At 44.8% G+C, this 21,261-nt stretch overlaps 1 protein-coding gene across 1 annotated transcript in view; it reads left to right on the top strand.

Annotated features, from left to right (window-relative positions):
• LOC8023118 (cytochrome P450 3A4) overlaps positions 1 to 17,913 on the top strand; it is a 33,665-nt gene extending 15,752 nt beyond the window's left edge. The window contains exons 6-14 of the mRNA XM_029982789.4: positions 2,420 to 2,669; positions 4,847 to 4,977; positions 5,883 to 5,991; positions 8,189 to 8,285; positions 9,729 to 9,837; positions 11,926 to 12,014; positions 13,082 to 13,222; positions 14,569 to 14,734; positions 17,821 to 17,913. Of these exons, the coding sequence (XP_029838649.2) occupies positions 2,420 to 2,669; positions 4,847 to 4,977; positions 5,883 to 5,991; positions 8,189 to 8,285; positions 9,729 to 9,837; positions 11,926 to 12,014; positions 13,082 to 13,222; positions 14,569 to 14,734; positions 17,821 to 17,913 (1,185 nt within the window). The remainder of the gene's footprint in view (positions 1 to 2,419; positions 2,670 to 4,846; positions 4,978 to 5,882; positions 5,992 to 8,188; positions 8,286 to 9,728; positions 9,838 to 11,925; positions 12,015 to 13,081; positions 13,223 to 14,568; positions 14,735 to 17,820) is intronic.
• The last annotated feature ends 3,348 nt before the right edge of the window (positions 17,914 to 21,261 follow it).

Genomic DNA, 21,261 nt, shown 5'->3' with positions numbered 1-21,261 from the left:
TCCCTCGCATTGTTCCCTCTGGGACTAACATTTTCGCCCTTGCATTTAGAACCCTGGGACTAAATGTTGCGCACTTTCATTTAGACCACTGGGACTAGATGTTGCGTCCTTGTATTTAAACCTTTAGGACTAACCAACCGTTGATACTTGTATTTATATCCTCAGGAGTGCATGTTAGTCCTTTACATTTGATCCCCGGTCAGTATATTTTCACCCTCGTTTTTAGTCCTGTTGGACTAGAAGTTGTACTCCAGTATAGAAATGTGAATCGCGCAGGCCTATTCGTCGCTGTGCTGCGATCTCAGAAACGACATATTGCAGTTCAAGTCAAACGTAGCTTTATTGCTTCATAAATACACAACACACTCAAGGATGGCACAAGTCGAAGTTTCTGAGCGGCAGAATCCACGGTGAGTCCGAATTTCCAAGGTTGGACTTGCGTCGACAATGACACTGCGACGTCAGTCCAAACCAGTCGTGGTTCAAGCACCTTTTCTTGGGTCTCCGACAGTTCTTTTCTGTTCGCGAGGATTTTAATTACACCGACAATAAGACTAGCTAATCGCTCGGCAAAGCTATATGGCAGATACCACAATCTTAATAAAATAACAAGTAGGCGGCCGAAGTGTTGCAATGATTCACAAAAAAAAAATAAGTGAATAATTGGCAGCGGGCGCATGCTTACCACATGATTTAGAGTGGCGGCACAAGCTCCCAATAGCAACGTGAACCTTTACCGTACGGCCTACTAAAAGTCTCTCGTATTATGGTCAAGCGGCCGTTGTCAGGGTCTGAAAAACACAAGAAAGAAGCCTACAGTAGAAGTAGCGTTTCGCTCACTTTTATGAAGTAGGCGCATGCAATTGGATATCTCGAGTCATCTGTGCCACAAAACAAACTCAGCAGTCGTGGTTCCTAAAAAGAACAGATCAAAGAGCGGGATTCGTCAGTTCGAGAACGCGCCAAAAGGAAAACATATTCTCAAGCGCAGAATTAATATACCTACGCAGTAAACTGCATTCGGCTGACATATGTAAATTTAGAACGGATTCAAACATCCAAAGCGGATGCCGCGATCCCATTTCGAGGGAGAAAAATGGCGACCAAAAATCAGAGACGACCCAGCCCGTCCTGGACGTTCTTCCCGAGCCAGCGCGACGGACGAATGACGTACATGGCACGTGACACAAAGATACAGCTGATTGGAGCTCTTTATTTCTGGGCAAACGCGCTCGTTTTTCCGGTTTTACTTTTATAGTTTTTTATTATTATTTCCCTTTGCCAAGTTCCCCAATTCTCTCGGGCATTTTCTTTCTTCTTTTTTAGTTCGCATCCGTTTTGCCATGCGCTGACGTTGCGAGCGCATTGAGTTAGTTCTTTGTTGCTGATTTGGAAAGTTTTGAAACAGCGACGACGGCATGAAAGATACTATCCCTGAATGTTCTGAGTGTACCGTGCCGTGAATCAAGTTTGTCGTCGCGGATTTTGAAATCGACATAGGATTACCTTGAAAGGTTGGTCACGGGAAGACACAGAGACGAGTCCCTAGTTGTGCTCAGTTTTAGCTACTGCGGTGGCGATTTACTGTGACTACGAGACTCCGGTGCTGAAAGCGCGTCTTCAATGGACTCTTGAAGTGATTTATTTAGAGACAAAATAAATGTGTTAGTGTATAGAGATGCTATACTGTTTGGATAAATATGCATGTGCATGCACAAAGGGGATTTAGGTCCATGTGATTTGTCAAAAATCACACATCACTGTTGGCGAGATAGTCTCATAGCCTTGAAGTCAACAATAGCTTTAACTCACATTTACACACCGCATGGAGGTAAGTGTCACATGTAATGTCTGAACGAGCGTTGCGCAGTGAAGAAGTCCAGCTGTTTCTTCTGAACTTGAAGCAATAAACAGCGCACAGGAGACAAGGACACAGTAGAAGAAAACGAGTTTGATGAACACTTTCAGCCGTACTGGGCTGAGTCGCGCATGTCCCAAAGACAAGTGACATGTCAAGTATGTCTTCCTAGCGAGGAATAAAAGATTCACATGCACCCCTCTCTGAGGATAACTAGTGGCTGCTTTTGCTGGCGCACACCTCTCGGTTATTCCCTGTCAAGTGTAGATAATCCCCAGCACATGGTAGCTAGCTCGGACCAGATGGTCTCTTCGGGGGGTATAAATGGAAGTTCAGGGGACTAAATGCCGCCGTTTGTCCTTTGATGCCATCTTCTTTCTTCGAGTGTGGACTGTGTGTATAGCCAAAATCCTTCAAGTCAGAGGTGGGCGCTGTGACGTCACCAGACGCTCTCACCTCCTTTTCTTTTAGTTTCTCTCCGTATAGTTTCCCTGTTGACAGGCGCAAGGGGTGCGCTTATAGCTCGTCACCAATCGATTGATGGATGTTCTCGCGACGCAGATCTCAAGTGTGATGGACACCTGCACCGACGAGTTCATGGAAGTTGTGGATTCACTCAGTGACCAAGACAAGGCATTCGAAATGTGGCGGGTCTACCGAAAGCTTTCGGTGGACGTGATCGTGAGATCAGCCTTCGGAGTAGAATCAAACCTTCAGAAAAATCAAGGCATTACCGGTCTGAGCGTGATGCACGACCAAATTTTGAACCACGAGTTCGAGAGTTTCAGGGGCTGGGTGCCGTTTCTCTTCAGTAAGCACGTGATGTTACTCTTCGTTTTTTTCGCTCAAACTTTTGTTCCAGTACTCGATCGTCTTAACACCTTATGGTATACAGTAGGTTTACCTTTCTTCAAACTCCCTGAAGATTGTATTAAGAAAGAATCGATTTATAGAGGGGGACATTCATTCGTGTTTTTCCCTGCATTTAACGAGCATGTTTTTTTGTTTAAGCCTAATTAACTCAAGTATAATTCTTCTATCGTCTCGACGTAAAAAAAAATATTTATTAACTTTGTCAGATCTCGCAAAATGCTTAAAAATTGCTGGGCATTTTATGTTAATTTTTGGCGCGTAGAATCTAGTTAGCCATACAAACAATGATAACTTGTTGCCGCTTTCTCAGTTTTATATTGAGGAGATTGATATTGATGCATAAAAAAGTTTGCTTCAAATAAAGCTTAGAGCAAGATGAAGGGCTCTCTCAATAGACCGATCCCACCAACCGTTCGGCGCATGCGTGAATTTGAGCGAGCCACCTTGGGTGCCGCCATAACTTTAGTCCGCAGACGCGACGGAGGCGGTGGAAACGTGGAGGCTTTGCGTACAGGCAGGTCCAAGGCCTCGCTGCCGCCATTGCCTTGTACCCTCGTTGACACATAACACCGCTAGAACGAGTACAAGTGTTCCGCTTCTTTTAAAGCCTGAAAACGTATGAGTATGCTGTCCAGCCTGTTTTTTTCGATCCCCGGTGTTTGAACACGCGGCCCACTCGAAGGAACACCGGCTTGTCTCATGTTTTTACCCCAAAGTTCATTTAGAGTGTTTGTAATAGAATATTGTACAATATCACCACGGGTTTATTGAACCTCTTTTGAGCAACGAATCACGGGTCAATTAAGCCCTTATTGAGGCACGATGCTGTTCAGCGGCACGCATGTTAATGGCAGAAGGAACAACCAATGATGCGCCAACATTTGTGCCCGACATTTGTCGATGTAACTAGAAAGCCCCGCCAGATTGTTTGTTGAAGATAAGACTAGCGTGTAGTGTTGCAACTTGCAACGTAAATATTTGGTTGGTTTGCTGATAAACATGCCGAGCAACATTTGCCCTTGAGTACATTCAGATCCCGCTGGTGCTGCTTTGTAACGCATTGCGCGCTGCGCGCTTTTTTTAATTGTTCATAATTTGGTTTTCTATTCTGGCAAAATTTCAGGGGTATGTTTGTAAACGAGGCCTCAGTTTACACATTGGAAGTATGCTTCACCGATGTTACTTTGTGTCATGTTTCTGTTCGCTGCCTCTACCTTCGACTCAGGTTTTCCAACATTTGGTGGTACCAGCTCACCAGTCTCGTCTAATTATGACGTTTCAGGCGCCTCTTACCCGCGTGCACGTGGCGAGTGAGCGAGGGCTATGAAAAAGAGCTCGATGATTTCGCTCTGTGTGGTCCATTCTGGTTTACGAACTTGGAAAAACTGTAAACGTAAAAAAGCAATGGTGCAAAAAGGGCAAAGACATGTCGCATTTTTACGAATGAGTTCCGAACACGAGATGCCGCACCGGGGCGCAAACACGATCGGAGGCAAGCACGAGTTTACGTCACCTCCAACCCGGGGGTCACTCCGCGGATTCTGTCAGTTTTGTTCCATCCTCAAAAACGAGGCAATCAGAATCCGTGTGAGTTTGTTTTCGCGCACAGAACGTTGGTTACTTAGCTTTCTTGAACAAGTGAAGAACCCTTTACAGTCCCTCACTGCCTACTTGGCGAACTTTGGCGATCCATTCTTCTCTTAACTGCCGGTCCTCCGGAAAGCTATGAAACCCGACACGCCTGTGCCTGGTGCTGTTGTTGCTGGAACCAGGGACACAACACACGAAACCCGCCATAACGATCGAGCAAAAGAAAAACAATAAGATGGAACAACACTGCAAACGCTGTCTGTGCGAGGCTGGCCGTCAGCCAAATCTTCAGTGCATCTCCGCTCGCAACCGCAGCAGCCCCGCTGCGCAGGTTAAAGCTTCCACAATGCATCGTGGCAGCGGCGATGTGGCGATACTTGCTGGTGAGATCGGTTCATTGGTTTGTAATAAACTTTGCCGAGTCTCGCACAAAAGTGGCTCTCTTTCGAGTACTTTTATCTGTTTTAAAAAAAAATTTTGCTTCAATCAGTGCACATTCAATTAATAATCGCGTCCCCTTTGCAGATTGCTTTCCAGAGTTTTCCTTCATATGGAAGTTGTATTTCACGTGGAGTAAATTTTTTATGAAGTTTCCCTTGGACAAAGTCAGTTTTGGCTTGACGCCAATAATCAACATGCGGCGGTCTAACCCTGCGGCAAGTTTTCTCTGAACATTTGACATAATACGAACATTTTTGACAATATTAGTTTATATTATTAAACTTTTTTTGCTTTTGATTTGTGCAGTTTGTATAAAAAGCATGTCATTACGAAGCTTACGCAACTTTAAAAAAAGCTCGGTAGGCGTAAGCAACTATCATATAGACACAGGGAATGAAGCTCAGAAATAAATATCATTTTGGCATTGAGACATCTTGTTTGGTGAGATGTTGGTTACTGCTACATTATAGAAGAATGCAAGATGTCCTAATCGGTGTCAGAACACATGGGCAAACTGTTCGGCCAGCAGGTATCTCTAGCCCCGTCTTGATAAAGCGCTATTTCCTGATCAGGATCATCTCTTCATGCGCTTTTATAAAAAGCAGCAACTTGAAAATTTTGTGTAGGGTTTACGTAATTTAATAAAATCATCAAAATCTTTTATTCAACGGTTCGGGCAAAATGCGTGTTGAACGGCTAATGTTTCCGTTCAGTAGAAAACATTCTTGTATAAATCAGAGGAACAGGACATAAGTTAGGAGTCGGGTACGATCGGCAGTTTCTGAATGTAAACAAGCCGAATACGCCCAAATATTGAGGCTGACCATAAAAAAAAACTACCAGTTATCAACATCAAATAACGTTAATAATATAAGACATTACGTGACGCCTGTAAAACAAATCGTATAACAGAGAAGTAAAAGACGTTATTCCCGTAATGTCATTTTCTTTTCTTAGCTTTTTATTAACTGAGCCGATACAAAGCCTCAAGAATAAATGAGTACGGTGTCGTACAGTTGGCTCAATATGAACGACCAGGAACAACAGCACGTTTGTTGTCATGAAACTGTTGTTGATGATCAATTATGGTAACAGCATCTTTAATTATATTTTTTATTAGGCTCGTAGAGAAGACCTGTTGCAGCTCTTGCTGAATGCAGAAACTGAAGAAGGGGCAGCTGTGAACGTCCACAAGCTCACAGTTGACTACGACGGCGACGTGTCTAAGCGTGAGATATTCCATTTAATTAATTACGTAATATATTTTCAACAAAAAAACTGTAGCAGCCATCACACAAAGTCTGACGTAAACTGTATACCGGCTACGTCAACACATGTCATGAGTGACTCAACAATTATCTATAATATGGAAAACCGACAAAAGAACCTATATTCCAACGTAATTGTATGTGCAAAAAAAAAATTATGAAGCGCGCTACATATGCTGTGAATATCAGAGATCGTTGTAAACCTAGAAAAGAAACATAAAAAGTGAGTAATTAAAAATACCGAAGCGTGTTTAAAAATAGCCACGAAGATTCGCGGCTTATCACAGTAACACTTCTGGTTTTGTTATCTTTCCTCTCTTATCAGCTACCCTCTCAATTGTTTTCGGACGATAAGTAGATTCGGCAACCTTGCCTCGCCCTCAGTGTCATTGATTATTGTTACCATTTAGCACTGCGGAAATCCGGAACCGAGGAGCACTTCTTAATCATAATTTAATACCTGTGACTGTGGTGCAGAAAAATGAAGAAACCTTCAAGTCGAAGAAAAAAGGCTACAATAGGAGAACGTCTTAAACGCAGCTAAAGTCATTTATTAATCTCGCTCCTCATATTCACTCAATGTTTACGTTACCGACCTCTTCAGGGAGGCGCTCTTTGTGGACACGGCTACCGAATGACCTTTTAACGTCAAGACACTGATACCGGTAAACATCTGTCCGGCCATATCTGCATAACAGCAAATAAGGCCGGGAGATCATAGAGTTATTCGCCAGGAAGAGCGCCAAAATTTTTTTCTAATCCCTCACTATTTCTGGCGAAGACTGAAGGTGAATTTCTCAAATCATAGATGACTCTGTCAACCTGACTTTGCATTTTATCTTATCGTATCTATCCGCTGTCCTCTCTTGAGTACTTTCCCTTTCCCCGATATTCCCGCATTGCATCGGTTGGTCGCTTTTGGAATTCCACTATGTCCGTTGCTAGTCGAAAGATGTGGTTGTGTCGTCTTCTCCTTGTTTATTGAGGCGAAAGCCTTATATGCCTCATCGTTCAGACGACCTTCAAAGTCCTTGGCGAAAGCAGGTCGGCGACACGGAAGGTATCAAAACGTTTACGTGACCACTCAGGCGAATTAGAGGCAATAAAATTAAGAAGAGCGACAAAGCGAATTAAGAGGAATCAAAGTGCATTAAGAGGAATTATACAGAAGTATGGAGTAATTAAAGAGAATCTCAAAAAAAGAGAATGTGAAAAAACAGAACTTGAAACAAAGTAAATCAAGTGTCCGTCTTTAATGCATCGGCGCTCGGGCTTTCGCCTTCAAGTCGTCTTAAGGATACCATCAGAGACCCTGTGAATTCTTTCTTCAATCTTGACCCGCACCAATACGCTTTTGGTCCGTTAATTAACATTTATCTAATCTGTCACCTTTTCCTTTGACTCGAACGTCTCTTAATGTTTCCACACCCCAGTCTCAGGTGTTACATCACGCTTACTTATCCGCAGCTCGCCCTCACACTCGCTGTTCTATGAGCGCATTCTTCTCGTATTTCTTTGGGTAATCTCGCACGCTTCCAAATTTTGGCGTTGCGGGGCACTCGGTAAACATTTCCGTGTTTTGACAGCACTTGAGGCCGTAGAATGAACGTGCCTGGAATGCGGCTTCGACTGGTGTGTTTAACGCCCTTTCCTGCCTGCAGACATCAAAAGTAACCCAAAAGTGGCAAGAAAAACAAAAGTTACAGGAGCCGGTTTGTTACGATGTTGGTTGTCACACTCCTTGTGGTCGCTGCTAGGAGCCGGGGCAAAAAAGTACCAGCAAACACCAGTGTCGCTGTCGTCGCAACGTCGCTACTCCTGGCTGCCGAAGCTTCCGTCGTCTGTCAAGCTGGAGAGCGACCTGCAGAAGAACAGGCGTCTGCCACATACACAGATGCTGCTGTCACACCGCCAGGATCGCGACGGCCCCAGCATGACTCTTTGATGACGTCATCAGGCTGAAATTGAGGGACTACTTTCGAGGGCGCGGTAGACGCGCTAGTCGGAAACGCGTTCCAGGCAGCGTACTACGGCGTTGCTCTGAACAAGACTAGTGGGGTACACCGACCGTGCACGTAGCATTTTTTGGCTTTTGAACTTCCGTAAGGCGAGAGGAATGAGTTCCCTACTCAAAGTGATTGTCTCGATATCCGAACAGTCCTCGTTACACCCGATGCCAAGGTGAGCGGTCGAAAGCGAAGGGTCCTATCCAATGCCGAGGTTGAGGCCAATGCGCAAGTCTTCCTCATCGCTGGGTAAGCTGGCGTCGATCGTGCTATTTTTGAGGAAACAAACTATACAAATCGAGGGACTTGGCGAATTTAAATGTAGCCAACTTAAAAAAAAAAAAAAATGTTTGTAAAACAAAGCAGAAATTGTTTGGAATGACGTAATTATTGATTAAAATTAAGTCCTCGGTCTGTCCCCTTTCTCGCTCCGAGCGCGGGAGAGGGGGAAAGCGGCAAATAAAATCGGGATTAATGCGAAGGTGCAAGCAGGCTGGGAAAGAATGACGATAATAATCCCCGGAGAAAAAGAACACGGAGCTGAGTGATCATGTTACATTTGAAAACGAGCGTGTTGGTTAATAGATACAAATCGTGAAAGAATAAAACAGAGAGGACGAGGACGGGAACAGGACATCTTTCAAAAGGTGTCCCGTTCCCGTCCTCGTCCTCTCTGTTTTATTCTTTCACGATTTGTATCAGTGATCATGGTACAAGGAACTATATGCAAATGTTATTTAGGGGCAGGAAGGGCGGGAGTCACCTTCACTATGACACCTTCTGGTGCCTGATAATCTAAAAAGAGACTTTCGTTTTTGGCACTTTTAGCTGCATTCAATCAACACTACGAAATGTTTCTGTAGAGGCTATCGAGTAGTTATTGTCTCGGAATTGCTCATATTTCTGTCGTCTACTAAAGGTTCGTTGTCACAAATGGCACAAATAAAGCCTTTAAATTTTCCAAATTGTTTCGAGCTATTTTCTCTTGTACGACACGAGCCTAATTTCACTTTATTTATCGTCGTGACCAGTTTCAAAACGCCTTGATTGAGTGTATTGTTTTGTAACAGCGCCGCTTCGACCTCTAACAGGAAGACATTAGTGATGTCGTCGGGACGCCCGCGTCCAATTACAAGTGGAGGGCTGGTTCACCGGAAGCTTTGCGGCATTTTCTGCGCGTTTGATTTCAAATTGAAACCGTTTTTTCCGAGTAGTGTAGTTCTCCGGGTTAGAATTTTGATTTTTTTCTTAAATCGAAACTTTGCGCCCTGAAAGTCCAACGCGATCTTGATACTCTTTAGCTAATGGCTGGTGTTTTGGGCTCTAAAGCTACAATCTCTCTGTCCGCAGTCGATAAGACTGTGGTTTTAGCCGTTAAGAGCGCCCAAGAATAAGTCTCGAAGCGATGTGTGAACACGATAAGCTGCACCCTGGGTTTTTAGGCTGTTGGTGACTCGCTGAAGTGACAACTCCAGGGCCACAAGGCGTCGCCTGTTATCATCACTCTTTGTTCTTATGCTAATGCTGTCATCCGATGGGCTGCGAAGCAATAATAAGGTGCAGGGGTCTCTCCGAATCCTGCCTTTCTGAAACTGACAGTGTCTGTAGTAGCGGCAACATTGAAATCTGTTTACCCAGTCATTATTGTGAGAGTCGCTATACAGCGTATTTTTGTATATGTTTCGGTTTCAGCTCTGAAACATCGGGCTTGGCTTTAACGTTCACCAGCTACCTGCTGGCCAAGTTCCAAGACGTCCAAGACAGACTAAGAAGCGAGATAAATGCCGTACTGGAGAGAGACGTAAATATTTTTCCATTATTTCTTGGATGGATAAGCATAGTTGCATTCCAAAAACAATTTTCCCGCACTATTGTCCTAGACCCACCCCTCTTTATCTCCCCATCCCTGCAAGGGATGGGGAGACACACACAAGCAAGGCTGTGCGTTGCGTGCTACATCGCAGTGCTGTTGCCAAGGCGAACCTGGGCCGGCTTGCTCGAAGCAGAGTCTCAGTTGAGACTGCTCAAAGTAAGCGCTGTCAAGGCTAGCGCTCGAGCTTAAGCCGAGTCTCAGACGCTCGCGCGCCCGAGCCTTGGCAGCGCTTTCTTTGAGCAGTCTCAACTGAGACACTTCTTCTAGCAAGCCGGCCCTGGTTCGCATTTTATGAGTCGGCGACACGTACCTCGTCGTTTGTGGCGACTCGAAAATAAAGCCCGGCCAAACCTAGCGTTCTATACTTCGTTTCAGCTTCGGTCCAGACGCAGCCAAAGCTACAAGCGCGAGCTCCGGGCTTGCAGCATCTCTGCCAAGCATGCACGACTGTTCTGGACCACATGCTCGCGCTTGTAGCATCGGCTGCGTCTGGACCGAAGCTGAAACGAAGTATAGCAAAGAGGAATGCGAAATTCGCGCCTTTTGAGTTTGGACACCTCAGCATTGACCATGTCCTTTCGGTACTCCGTATTTCCTCCGTAGCAGTTTCCTGTTTTCTTTCCGCTAGCCTTCTCCGCCCTCTCTCACCATATGTGCGAGCGCAGTCGCGTAACTTTTATGGCTTTGTGTTCAGACCGCCATGTGGTGTGAATATCTGATTCGCCCGAGAAATCTGACGAGCGAACCTGCCGCCACAGTGTTTTGTTGTAGCCACAAGTTGCCGTCAATTTCGCAGAAGTTGCCGATTCTCCGATTATTACACCGTTCACACACTTGCAACCGAGTAGGACGGAGAGCGACAAGACAGGTTTTTAAGCCTCTTGAGACGTCTTAGGACCGAACGCGCTGCTGCGGAGCTAGTCCTAAGATGTCTCAAGAGGTTTAAAAACCGGTCTTGTGTCTCTCCGTCCTACTCGGTTGCAAGTGTGTAAACGGCGTAGTGTACCACGATGTCAAAGCTACTGGGGCGAGCGCGTTGCTTTACCTAGCGTCTCTCGCGCGGGAGCACGTGCAAATGGACAGCCAGATCAAACTCACATCAGCAGCTAGGACAACGCTGTACATACTGGCGGCCATAGCTGTGTGCGCGACTGCTGAGCGCGTGCTTATGGCAAGCTTCCACGGTTATTTTGCAACTTGCATTTCACACCATCGAGATTTACGGTCTTGGCAGCCTATTATTGTGAGCTCGTTCTAAGCATGTGATCTAAACAACGCCCTAAAATATGGCGTCCAGTGAATACCCCCCTACACATTTACGCAGTATCTTTTGCAATGTTCTACTACGTTATGAGGACTTACGTCGAGTTACAATGTCGAGTCTTGGGGACATCCGTGCTTGGCATGAAGCTTTGCAACCAACTTAATGAGTAATAGCTTCACACCCAGCAAACAAAGCCCAGAAGTTGTTGTGGTTGTATCATATGGGCCGTGTTCAACATTTACGCGATCACGCTTCTAATAAAATATTTTGGACCTTGGAATTCTAAAACCTCTCTGCATTCAGCGTCGGTCTATCTGTGCTTTCGCGTGATAGGACACTCGGGAATGACTCGAATCACTCCAGCAGGATTTGAAACACAGCATAGTGATCAAGTCCTATGGGAAAGGCCTTAACAAGGCCGTATACAGAGGCAAAAAAAATGTTTGTTTTTGATCAAAGCATTACCACGAAACTTTATTTGCGCTCAATTTTAGAAGATATTTAAAGAAGTAGTCATCTGCTTATAGACATATCGTTTTTATCCTTATAGCTAGGCGAACGGACGTTGTTGGAAAATTATTGAAGATATCCTTACCTAATATTTGGCTGGCCGGTTATAAGTTGGGCTGTCTTAGCGAGCTTTCGCAAAAGTGTCTGTTAATGTGACGAACGACTGCAGCGGTAAGTGCCACCTGGTGCTCCGTAAATTACATCGCAGAAGGCCTAATTTCCTTCGTATTTTAATGTTTCAGGGAAGCTTTAACTACGACAACGTCTTCAGAATACGCTACTTGGATCAAGTTATCTCGGAGTCGTTGAGGCTCTACCCCCCGGTCACCGGGTACAGTGAACTTTGTTTACATTAATCCACACAGCGTTCACATTATTTCACACTAAAGGCCCGCCCACAGTCTTGCGATCTCTTAAAACTTTAAAACCTCTTACAACAAGAGGACACACTGGCGCCATCAATTGGGTAGCAGCGTAAACTTGGCGGTCTGGCGTATTTTCTATTTCCCTCGCACATTATCCTTTCTTTCTTGGCTCGAAAAACTTTTGTCAACGTTATAAACGAGCCTTTCTTATAGGTATTACGCACATTTGACCTCGGAAATCCCGCAAAACCTTCGCTCTTGTGAAATGCAGCTCCAGGGTCACCGCATAGATGGCGCCAACGTGCCAGTGTGTTCTCTCGTCCTGAGAAATTTTAAGAGGTTTCAACAGGTCTCGTTTCTCTCGGTCGTACTCGGTTGCAAGAGTGTGAACGGGCCTTAAAAAAGCGAAAACGCCATTATCACAAAACGTAAAATCGTACCTCGAAAAAAAAGAAAAAAAAAAAAAGAAAAGAGAAAAGATAACGAATATGTAGGACAACGTTCTTAGAAATAAATTAGTAGAAAGTAAAAAAGGGTGAAAATAAAAAGTTTCGGTAACTTTTGACATTTAGCATTTTGTAGGAAAATACATGAAACGTTTCGGTAACTACTGATATTTAAGCATTTTGGAGGAAACTATAGCTATATCTTAGGTACACGTTGAAGTTATAAATTTTCTACTGTTGGTTTTCTGTCCCGTGATGTCGATGAAAGTATAAATTTTCCTCTTTTATTTTCAAATGCTCGATTGGGTAATGCAAATTATAACTTACGTTAAAAGTGTTTATTTATACTAAAACCAAGAAAGAAAAAACTCGCAAATAGAGTGTCCGTATTAGAAAATAAAAGACGACTAATTTTACGTCCTACCAAATGATCACGAATGCTTAAGCCAGACGTGGTACAATCGTTTTCTAAAAACAAACAAAAACACACACACACACAAAACACGATTATACAAGATTAATCAGTTTCATTGTCAACAAGGCGACCAGCAACTACCAGTAATTCACGGTTTCCTTCCGTGAGCCAGATTCACCACGAGGACTTGCCAGCACGACTACGAATACAATGGGCTTAAGATTCCTGCCGGAATGAGTATTCTGATTCCACCGTATCACCTTCACCGGGACCCGAACTTGTGGACTGAGCCGGAAAAGTTTGATCCCGACAGGTGAGCCCGTAAAATCCTGAGTTCCCTCGCTGAAGACAAGGGAGATATGAAAGCGCTGTTCCCATGCAGTTCCCAATAGGGAGTATTCACTGGCGGCCATAGCTGTGTGCGCGAATGCTGAGCGCGTGCTGATGGTGAGCTTCCACAGTCCTTTTGCAAGGTGCATTCCGCACCATCAAGAGTGCCGGCCTTAGCAACCTATTGATGTGAGCTCGTTCTGAGCATGCGCTCTAGACAGCACCCACAAATATGGCGTCCAGTGAATACTCCCAATAGAGGCTAACGTGCCGTTGCTCCGTCGAACTTCACACGGATCCAAGCGTTATCATCGTGCCAGTGATTAAGGTTTATGTTTTGAGATATCTGCTCATGCAAAATTTAAATCCCACCTAATTAAACGCCATTATGTAATTATCACTTCCCTCGTGTTACCCAAGGTTATGTTTTGGATCCTTTGCTCTTCCTGGTTTATATAAAATGCATCGTTTAATGCACTCATAAAAATATTTGCTTTATGCTGATTCATTAATTATTCCCGTGATGTTAGCAGTTCACAAAATGAGCTAGACCAAATGTCTCTATGATGTGACAATTGAAGGATGAGCATAATAGGGCATACCCATGCGACTAACGTCGCATGGGTATGCCCTAATATGATAAACAACGTCCTATTCTTTCTTTCTACATTGTAAATAATGAAATTATTAGGGTTGCTGAAAAGCTGAATACTTGGGCATTGTGCTACCTAGTGACTTAGCGTGGAATAGTCTCGTTGTAATAACTCTTCTAAAAGCTCTACGCAATCTCCTAGATTTTCTTAATTAATACGACAAAATTGTAGATTGTCTTCACGCCAAATACAGGGAAATTTGTATTTCATGTGTATTCGTCGATGTATTGTATACGCATCGGTCGTATGGTGCCCCACCGCAATATTTATTAAATAAACTTGAAAGAATAGAAAACTAATGCGGTAAATTTGTGGAAAAAAAGATGAATTTCGAGCTAGTCTTCCAAGCATGAAAGACGTTTTACTTTGCGAGTGACTTGTAATCTCACTCCCTGCAGTTACGCATGACGGCGATGCAGATTTCTTAGTAAATAAATAAATGCGAGTGAAGGCTCGTTCACACATATGCGTTTGATTGGATTATGACTTATGTTGCCATGGCGACAGCAGTCATGACAGCTGTTGCTATGGCGACCCTCGCAACGAGCCAACGGGGATCGAGGCGCTGTGTAAGCGTAACGCAGTCGACGTAAATGTCTGAACGAGCCTTGAGTCGTCTCCAGGATCGCAGCAAATCTCTTAATTTTTGCCGTCGGAATGTTTTTCCCCGAGTCAGATTCAGTGCTGAGAACAAGAGAGGCCTAAACCCAATGGCTTTTCAGCCTTTTGGTAACGGACCCCGAAATTGTGTGGGAATGCGCTTCGCCCAACTCGAGATGAAACTGACCCTGGCAAAAATGCTGTCCAAGTACAAGCTTCTGCTGGACGAAAGACATGTCAAGGTATCTGCGATCTATATTTACCTTTATTTAGAACATCATCGAGGTTAAAAAATACGGAACTCTAATTTGGAATTATAAGAATACACAGGTAGCGCAGTTCTTTGGGCAAAAGTTTGGTTTTTGTCTGGGTATTTAGGGCGTATAAAAGTCCGAAGAAGCCAAGATAGACCCACATGTGGCATTCTTATGCCATAATCTGGGAGTCTTGGCCCTAATTGGCCGAACACGTGCCAAAGTTAGGTTTCACTGCTTGTAATAATCGCCGAACAAGTTGAAGAGTTAGGCTTCACTTCTGGTTGTTTGGCTTTGATGCATGTACATTTTGCCATAAAGTGCCAAAAAGGCCAAATTTAGGCTTAACAGATGGTTCCTCGCGTGGCTTCTTTGACTCAAGTCTGGCACTTTGGCAATTCTGTGGCGTGTCAAAGCAAAAACCAAAGAAAATTACTCTTGCAGGTACTTACTAACGCCTTGGAGGAGAACCGTATTAGGCCCAAAGTTAAACGCCGTTCACACATTTGCAACCAAGTAGGACGTAGATAGACCAGACCGGTTTTCAAGCCTCCGTCTTAGGACCAGCTCCGCAGCAGCGCAACCGGTCCTCGTCACAAGAGGCTAAAAACCTGTCTTGTCTCTCTCGGTCGTTCTCGGTTTAAAGCGCCGTTCACATATATGCGACCGAGTGCGACAGAGAGAGACCAGACCGGTTTTTAAGCCTCTTGCGACGTGTTAGGACCGGATGCGCGGCAGCGGAGCTGGTCCTAAGAGATCGCAAGAGGCTTAAAAACCGGTCTGGTCTCTCTCGGTCGTACTCGGTTGCAAGAGTGTGAACGGGCCCTAAGGCCCGTTCAAACTCTTGCGACGTCTTAAACCGGGTTCCTTAAAACCTCTTACAACGAGGACACACTGGCGCCATCTATTCGGTACCAGCGTAAACGTTGCGGTCCGGCATATTTTCTATTTTTCTCGCGCACTATCCTTTCTTTCTTGGCTCGAAAAACTTTTGTCAACGTTATAATCAAGCCTTTCTTATAGGTACTACACGTATTTGACCTCGGAAATCCCTCAAAACCACTGATATCTACTATAGGGGGCTGGATGGCGCTTAGCTGCTCTCCAAGCCGGGCGCAAGTGAAGCCACCGGAAGTTCGATGCTTGTCCCGGAAGTCGGGCATGCACTGGGCTTCCTAGTGCATTCAGTCGGTATTTTGGACCGTGCTTTTTTGTGTCTTTGATTGGGTTATAATAATCTCGCTCTGAATTAAATCCCGAGAATGAGGCATTTGAACTTGGGTCATGTTCACACTCGATCAACTAGAATCTCAAAATGTTTACATTGAATGGCTTCCCATGATACTTCTCGGGTCTGCATGCGCTCTAACCACGCAAGGAGCAGGCTCTCCTGAGGGAACAAGCGAAAATAGAGCGCCCCCGACGCTTTTAGAATCAGCACTCGGAAGGGTTACAAAGCCTGCCAAGCGCTCACTTCCGGGACAAGCCGCTCACTTCCGGTGGCTTCAAACCTGTTTGCTCAATGCGCCATCGAGCCCCCTCTAGTGGAGATCAGTGCGCAAAACCTTCGCTCTTGTGAAATGCAGTTCCAGGGTCACCGTATAGATGGCGCCAGCGTGCCAGTGTGTTCTCTCGTCCTAAGAAATTTTAAGAGGTTTTAACAAGCCTCCGTCTCTCTTGGTCGTACTCGATTGCAAGAGTGTGAACGGGCCTTCAGAAGTGTGTGAACGAGCCTTTAGCACAGTATAGGATTGCCGAACTTGTGTCAATCTGGGCGATTCTCATGCGTGCTACCTGGGTCGTGTAAGCACGTTTCTTTGTATTCCAATATATTTAGCTAAACGTTTTAATGCCCTTGGTCACAATAAACTGCTTCTATTAGTGCTACTGTTAGAAACCTGCGGCAGCAACAAAATGAAGCTTATTGGCAAAAAGACTGATGTAATACCGGATGCACCTTTTGGTGGTTACACGGCGCTTCTATTTTCTGTGATGCTGAAGGGTTACTTAGTATTTTATAAGACGTAAGTTTGTCCGGTCAGGGCCCTTGTGTGCAGAACCATAAGTGCCTGACATTTCGCTAACTTGAACCGTAGAACACGCAGCAAACACGCGTGTCAATAGGGAGTTTTCGTAGATCGTTTTCGCCGTCCCGCAAGGCCCTCCGCAATCCGCTACGATAGCGGGAACTCCACAGTCAAGGCTATCGGCGCGCAGGCGCAGTAGCGACTTCTTCGGTGCGGAACGCTTAGCGGAGGGGGTAGCGCGGTCTACGAAAACTCCCTAATAGGGAGTTTCTGTATATTGTTTTCGCCGTCCCGCAACGCTATCCGCAATCCGCTACGATACCCGGAACTGCACAGTGAAGGCCATCAGCGCGCAAGCGCAGTAGCGGCCTCGTTGCGGAGGGATTAGCGGAGGGGGAAACGCGGCCTACAAAAACTCCCGAGTCTCTTCTGTCGCATTACCTTCGACGGAACTATACTTTGTTTCACCTTAAAGGTGCACTAAAGGCGTTTCTGAGATCGTCTGTTTTATTGGCTTCGAGAAAAGTTTGCAAATTATATATATATATATAAAAGCCTGTGACTTTGCGCATGATGCGCCTTTAATTGCAGCGCTTTCACCCGTGGCTCGAATAAACTAGGCCTGCATGCTGAATAGAACACTGTTGACTTGGTGCTGTTGACAAATTGTTTTTTGTTTTTTTTGTTTTTTGTTTTGTTTTGTTTTTTCATAATTCGGGCACATCTCCTGAAGCATGAAAAAACGGACCGTTTTAGAGGTTTCTCGATAAAAACCACTCACTTGGATGTATCTGAGGACGCTCTACAACTTCTTCATTGGAACTATTGCTTTGAATTGAATATTTAAAAGTTCCATAATTAATTTTAATTAATTAGTTAATTGGGCAAAGTACAACATTTGGTTTCGTCTTCCTAAAAAACACCAACATATTTTTAAACCTTGGCTCAAGTTACGCGGGATACCCTGTGAATACCATGCAATATGAAATATAATACACAAAAGAGTTCTTCTGAAATCAAATAATTTTGATTTTAATTTTATTTCAGGAGGATTGTCTCAATCTGGGATCTACCTTGATTTTCTGCTATCCCCAAGATGGGGTCTGGTTGAAGCTGGAGAAGATCGGAATGTCCTCTTAGCCAAAGACGTTCGTGCCTAACCGGCGTTTGTTTTGCCAAAACGGCATGAAAAGTGTTTTTGTTTATGATTGTCATTCAGTGTGTTCGTATTTTTCATTTTGTCTTTCAAGCTTGGTCAAACGCGAATATGTTAGCTGTGTCCGACAAAAGAATTCGGGGTCGTTCCTCATCCTGTACGAATTACGCGCTTCTATTCCTTCTTCCCCAACCTGCCTAAACTGCCTAACAACTTCATGATCAACCGTATTAGTATTCGTTGTTTAACATGCAAAGAGTGTGGGCCAATCATATTCAGGCAAATAGTGGAGTTGTTTTTCGTCTAAATTATTTTAGCACGTTGTATACGAGCAGCGACACCAGACCTAATGAAGCTTAATTAGTGGAAAGTTCTTGTCCGGTGTCCACGGCACAAATTTGCTGAAATAGAATGCAAGCATTTGTTAGATACATTGTTTTAGCCAACCAATTTAAGGAAATAAAAAAGTGGCGGCGCTTTTGTCTTTTTAAACGAGAATTTTACCCTGGTAAAAGTCCCCTTACTAGTTACCCGTTCATCCATCGACGTGGATGGCACATCAACAGCGCATCTAAAACTTCGGCTAGAATGCCAGAGTCTCCTCTTTCGTTGTGAGTTTGCAGTCTGTTGTTTGTGCCCAAGCGCTTGTGCAAACAAAATCTCTGAAGTACTTCTGGTTCTCGCTTCATAAACAAGGAACATAAACTTAGACATTCGTCAGTCCTAGGGTGTTAGGGATCGCTGACTTGGTAATGAGAACCAACGATCTTTAGCTAACCCTAAAGCGACTGCTTGGTTGCTCGTGGAATGGAAAGGTGATTCCGCTCGCCTTAACTCTTTGAGATGCAAGTGACCCATAGGTCCCTCATTTTCAAAATTAAAAAAGCAAATTTGTCAGAATATCACATTGCAGCTGGCTACAAAGTCACCAAAAGCCCATAAAAAAAACAGGTTTCCACAACAAGCCACTGCTGTTTATCAATAAAGTAAGTGTGATTCTAGGCAAATAGTAAAAAATAGTCGGTCTGAATCAGGTTTGATATAAAATGAACTAAGCCTAACGCAAATAAAAAAAAGCATTACTCGTTCTATGTGACTTATATCTAGAAGTCCCTGTCATTGGACACATATGTCCCAAAGAGCTGGGTCTGAACATTTTTTTTTTGTGCTTGAAGTTTGTTGTGTATTGTCTGTGATTGTAAGATCGAAGTAGAAACAAGAATTTACCACTTTGGGACTAATAAGTATATATCTTTCTGGCGTTCGGAGGCTCTTTAAGAAAAAGTTTCGCGAAGGCCCGTGACTTCCTCGTCGATGAGGAATAAACATATCAAATATGGTTTGCGGACGACAGTGACGACGAAACAGTGTTACAACTAGACGAAGCGGATTTGAGGTTACTAGCGAAAAATGCTGACACCGTTGGCACAGGAATTTCCACTGAGCTCCACAGAAGTTAGTAAGCAGTTTCCCTTTTGACTAATGGCGGCCATGAAACTGCTTCTCATCGGGCACCGTCACTCTCGCATGTCAATGGCAGAAGAAAACTGGTTTTTCGATCACGTCATAATTCGTTCCTGATTTGCTTCAGTTTCGATAGTGTGAACGTAAGAAGCGGTGTCTTGAAATAAGCTCCTTGATTCAATTTTTGCCATCAAAAGGCTTTAGGGTCAAAATTGGGCCAAGAGGCTAATTGGAGCACACTCCGAAACGAACACACGCACACGTTGTGTCTAATACGCCGAGGTGTACTAGCGTCTCGAACGTATAGAACTTTCTATCGCTCATGGCCAGGGCAAAAATGCTGAATCACGGAGCAGTGGACCCATGCGCAGCGTCTAATATACCGCATAGGAGAGCTACAGCGCATGCTCAGAAGGCATTCCACAGCCCAGCAGACAAAGGTGGCAGCTCGCGGAAGTCAATTTTCGCGAAGGTCTGTACGGGTCTCGTATATCCTTCGTTCGAACTTCTTCTTTCGTCAGCCTCAAGAATGCTGCACTTACTTTGTGACTGATGCGATACACTGAGATGATAATAGTGATTAAAGCTGACAGTCTGAATTTCGAAACGGGTCTATGACGTCACGAGAAAGCTATGTAACGGTTGAGTTGATGGCTCGTGGCGTTCAATTGCGCTCCATGGTGAGGCGAAAGTCGAGAGGGCATCTGAGGGAGTCCCCACAGCGAGCCGCTCCGAAGACAAACGGGGGCCGATCCAGAGCCCCGAACATGATCGCATCCATCATGCGCCTGTTTCTCAGAGCCGGCGCACGAGACCCCCAATTAGGGGGGCTCTTAATTGATATCCTTCGCACAGAGCGGCCGAGACCCCGAAGGCCAACGTTTATTTGTCGACGGGGTTCGCACCGGCGACCGTTGGGATTTCAGTGTTGCCCAGGCTTTTTGTTTACTTTTTAATCTTTTTGTAGTATTTAATCGCTCGTTCAAACCCGTTTCCGCAGCGCCATCGCGAGTCCAGTTCAGATATTTGCCGCCGGCAGGCGCTACAAGCATCCCGTTTGCAGAGCCGTTTATACTGAGAGAGTTTGGCCTTCTTAAGGAGATTTTGGCAGTCTGACAACCACAGCAGCGTAGTCTGACAACCGGGGGATGACTACTTCCGTCCGCCATATTGTGGATCTGCCTCATAGGAACTCTACGCGATTTCACAGGAATGAACAAGACAAAGAAGTAACGCCATATTGTGTTATCGCGAAATCCGCTGGTTCTAGCGGCCAACAAGCTCCGCCCATCGGCCAAACTCTCTCAGTATAAACGGCTCTGCCCGTTTGCGTCTGACTGGGTTTGTGGGTTTGGCTTGAATCTGCGCGCAAACGCGAATTTTTTTTCCGCTGATTTTTTTTTTTTGTTTTGTTTTGTTTCTGGCAGATTTAGTTAAATTTCTTGGGAAAATATTTTTTTCTATTCCATATTCGGTAACTTGCTGTGAGCTGGACTCACAACTCAGCGCCACTTTCGACATTGTAAGAGTTTTCATCGTAATTATTGAAATGTACCCCCGAATAGAATCGATCCTTTCCAAAAGTTCGTCAAGCAACATTGGCAGTCGCGATTGATTGGACACGAAGCGCGCGACTGGATCCGAGTCTTCGCCGAACGCTGACGCCACACTCGTATCCAATACGAGCCGAGCCGAGTTCACGCCAAAAGCAGACGCACGCAGGCCTCGCGTCCAATACGTGCTCAGACTATGTGAGCGAGCAGTGACGGACAGGCGCCGACGCGGACTTTCGAAAAGGGTCTATTATTTATTTTCGGCGTCGGTCTACGATCCCACTCGGAATAAAGCTTAAGCTGAAAACGTGAGTT

Source organism: Ixodes scapularis, unplaced genomic scaffold, assembly GCF_016920785.2.
Source record: "Ixodes scapularis isolate PalLabHiFi unplaced genomic scaffold, ASM1692078v2 PGA_scaffold6__148_contigs__length_123643588, whole genome shotgun sequence".
NCBI lineage: Eukaryota > Metazoa > Arthropoda > Arachnida > Ixodida > Ixodidae > Ixodes > Ixodes scapularis.
Note: the sequence above shows the minus strand (reverse complement) of the source record. Positions and strands in the feature narration are given on the sequence as shown.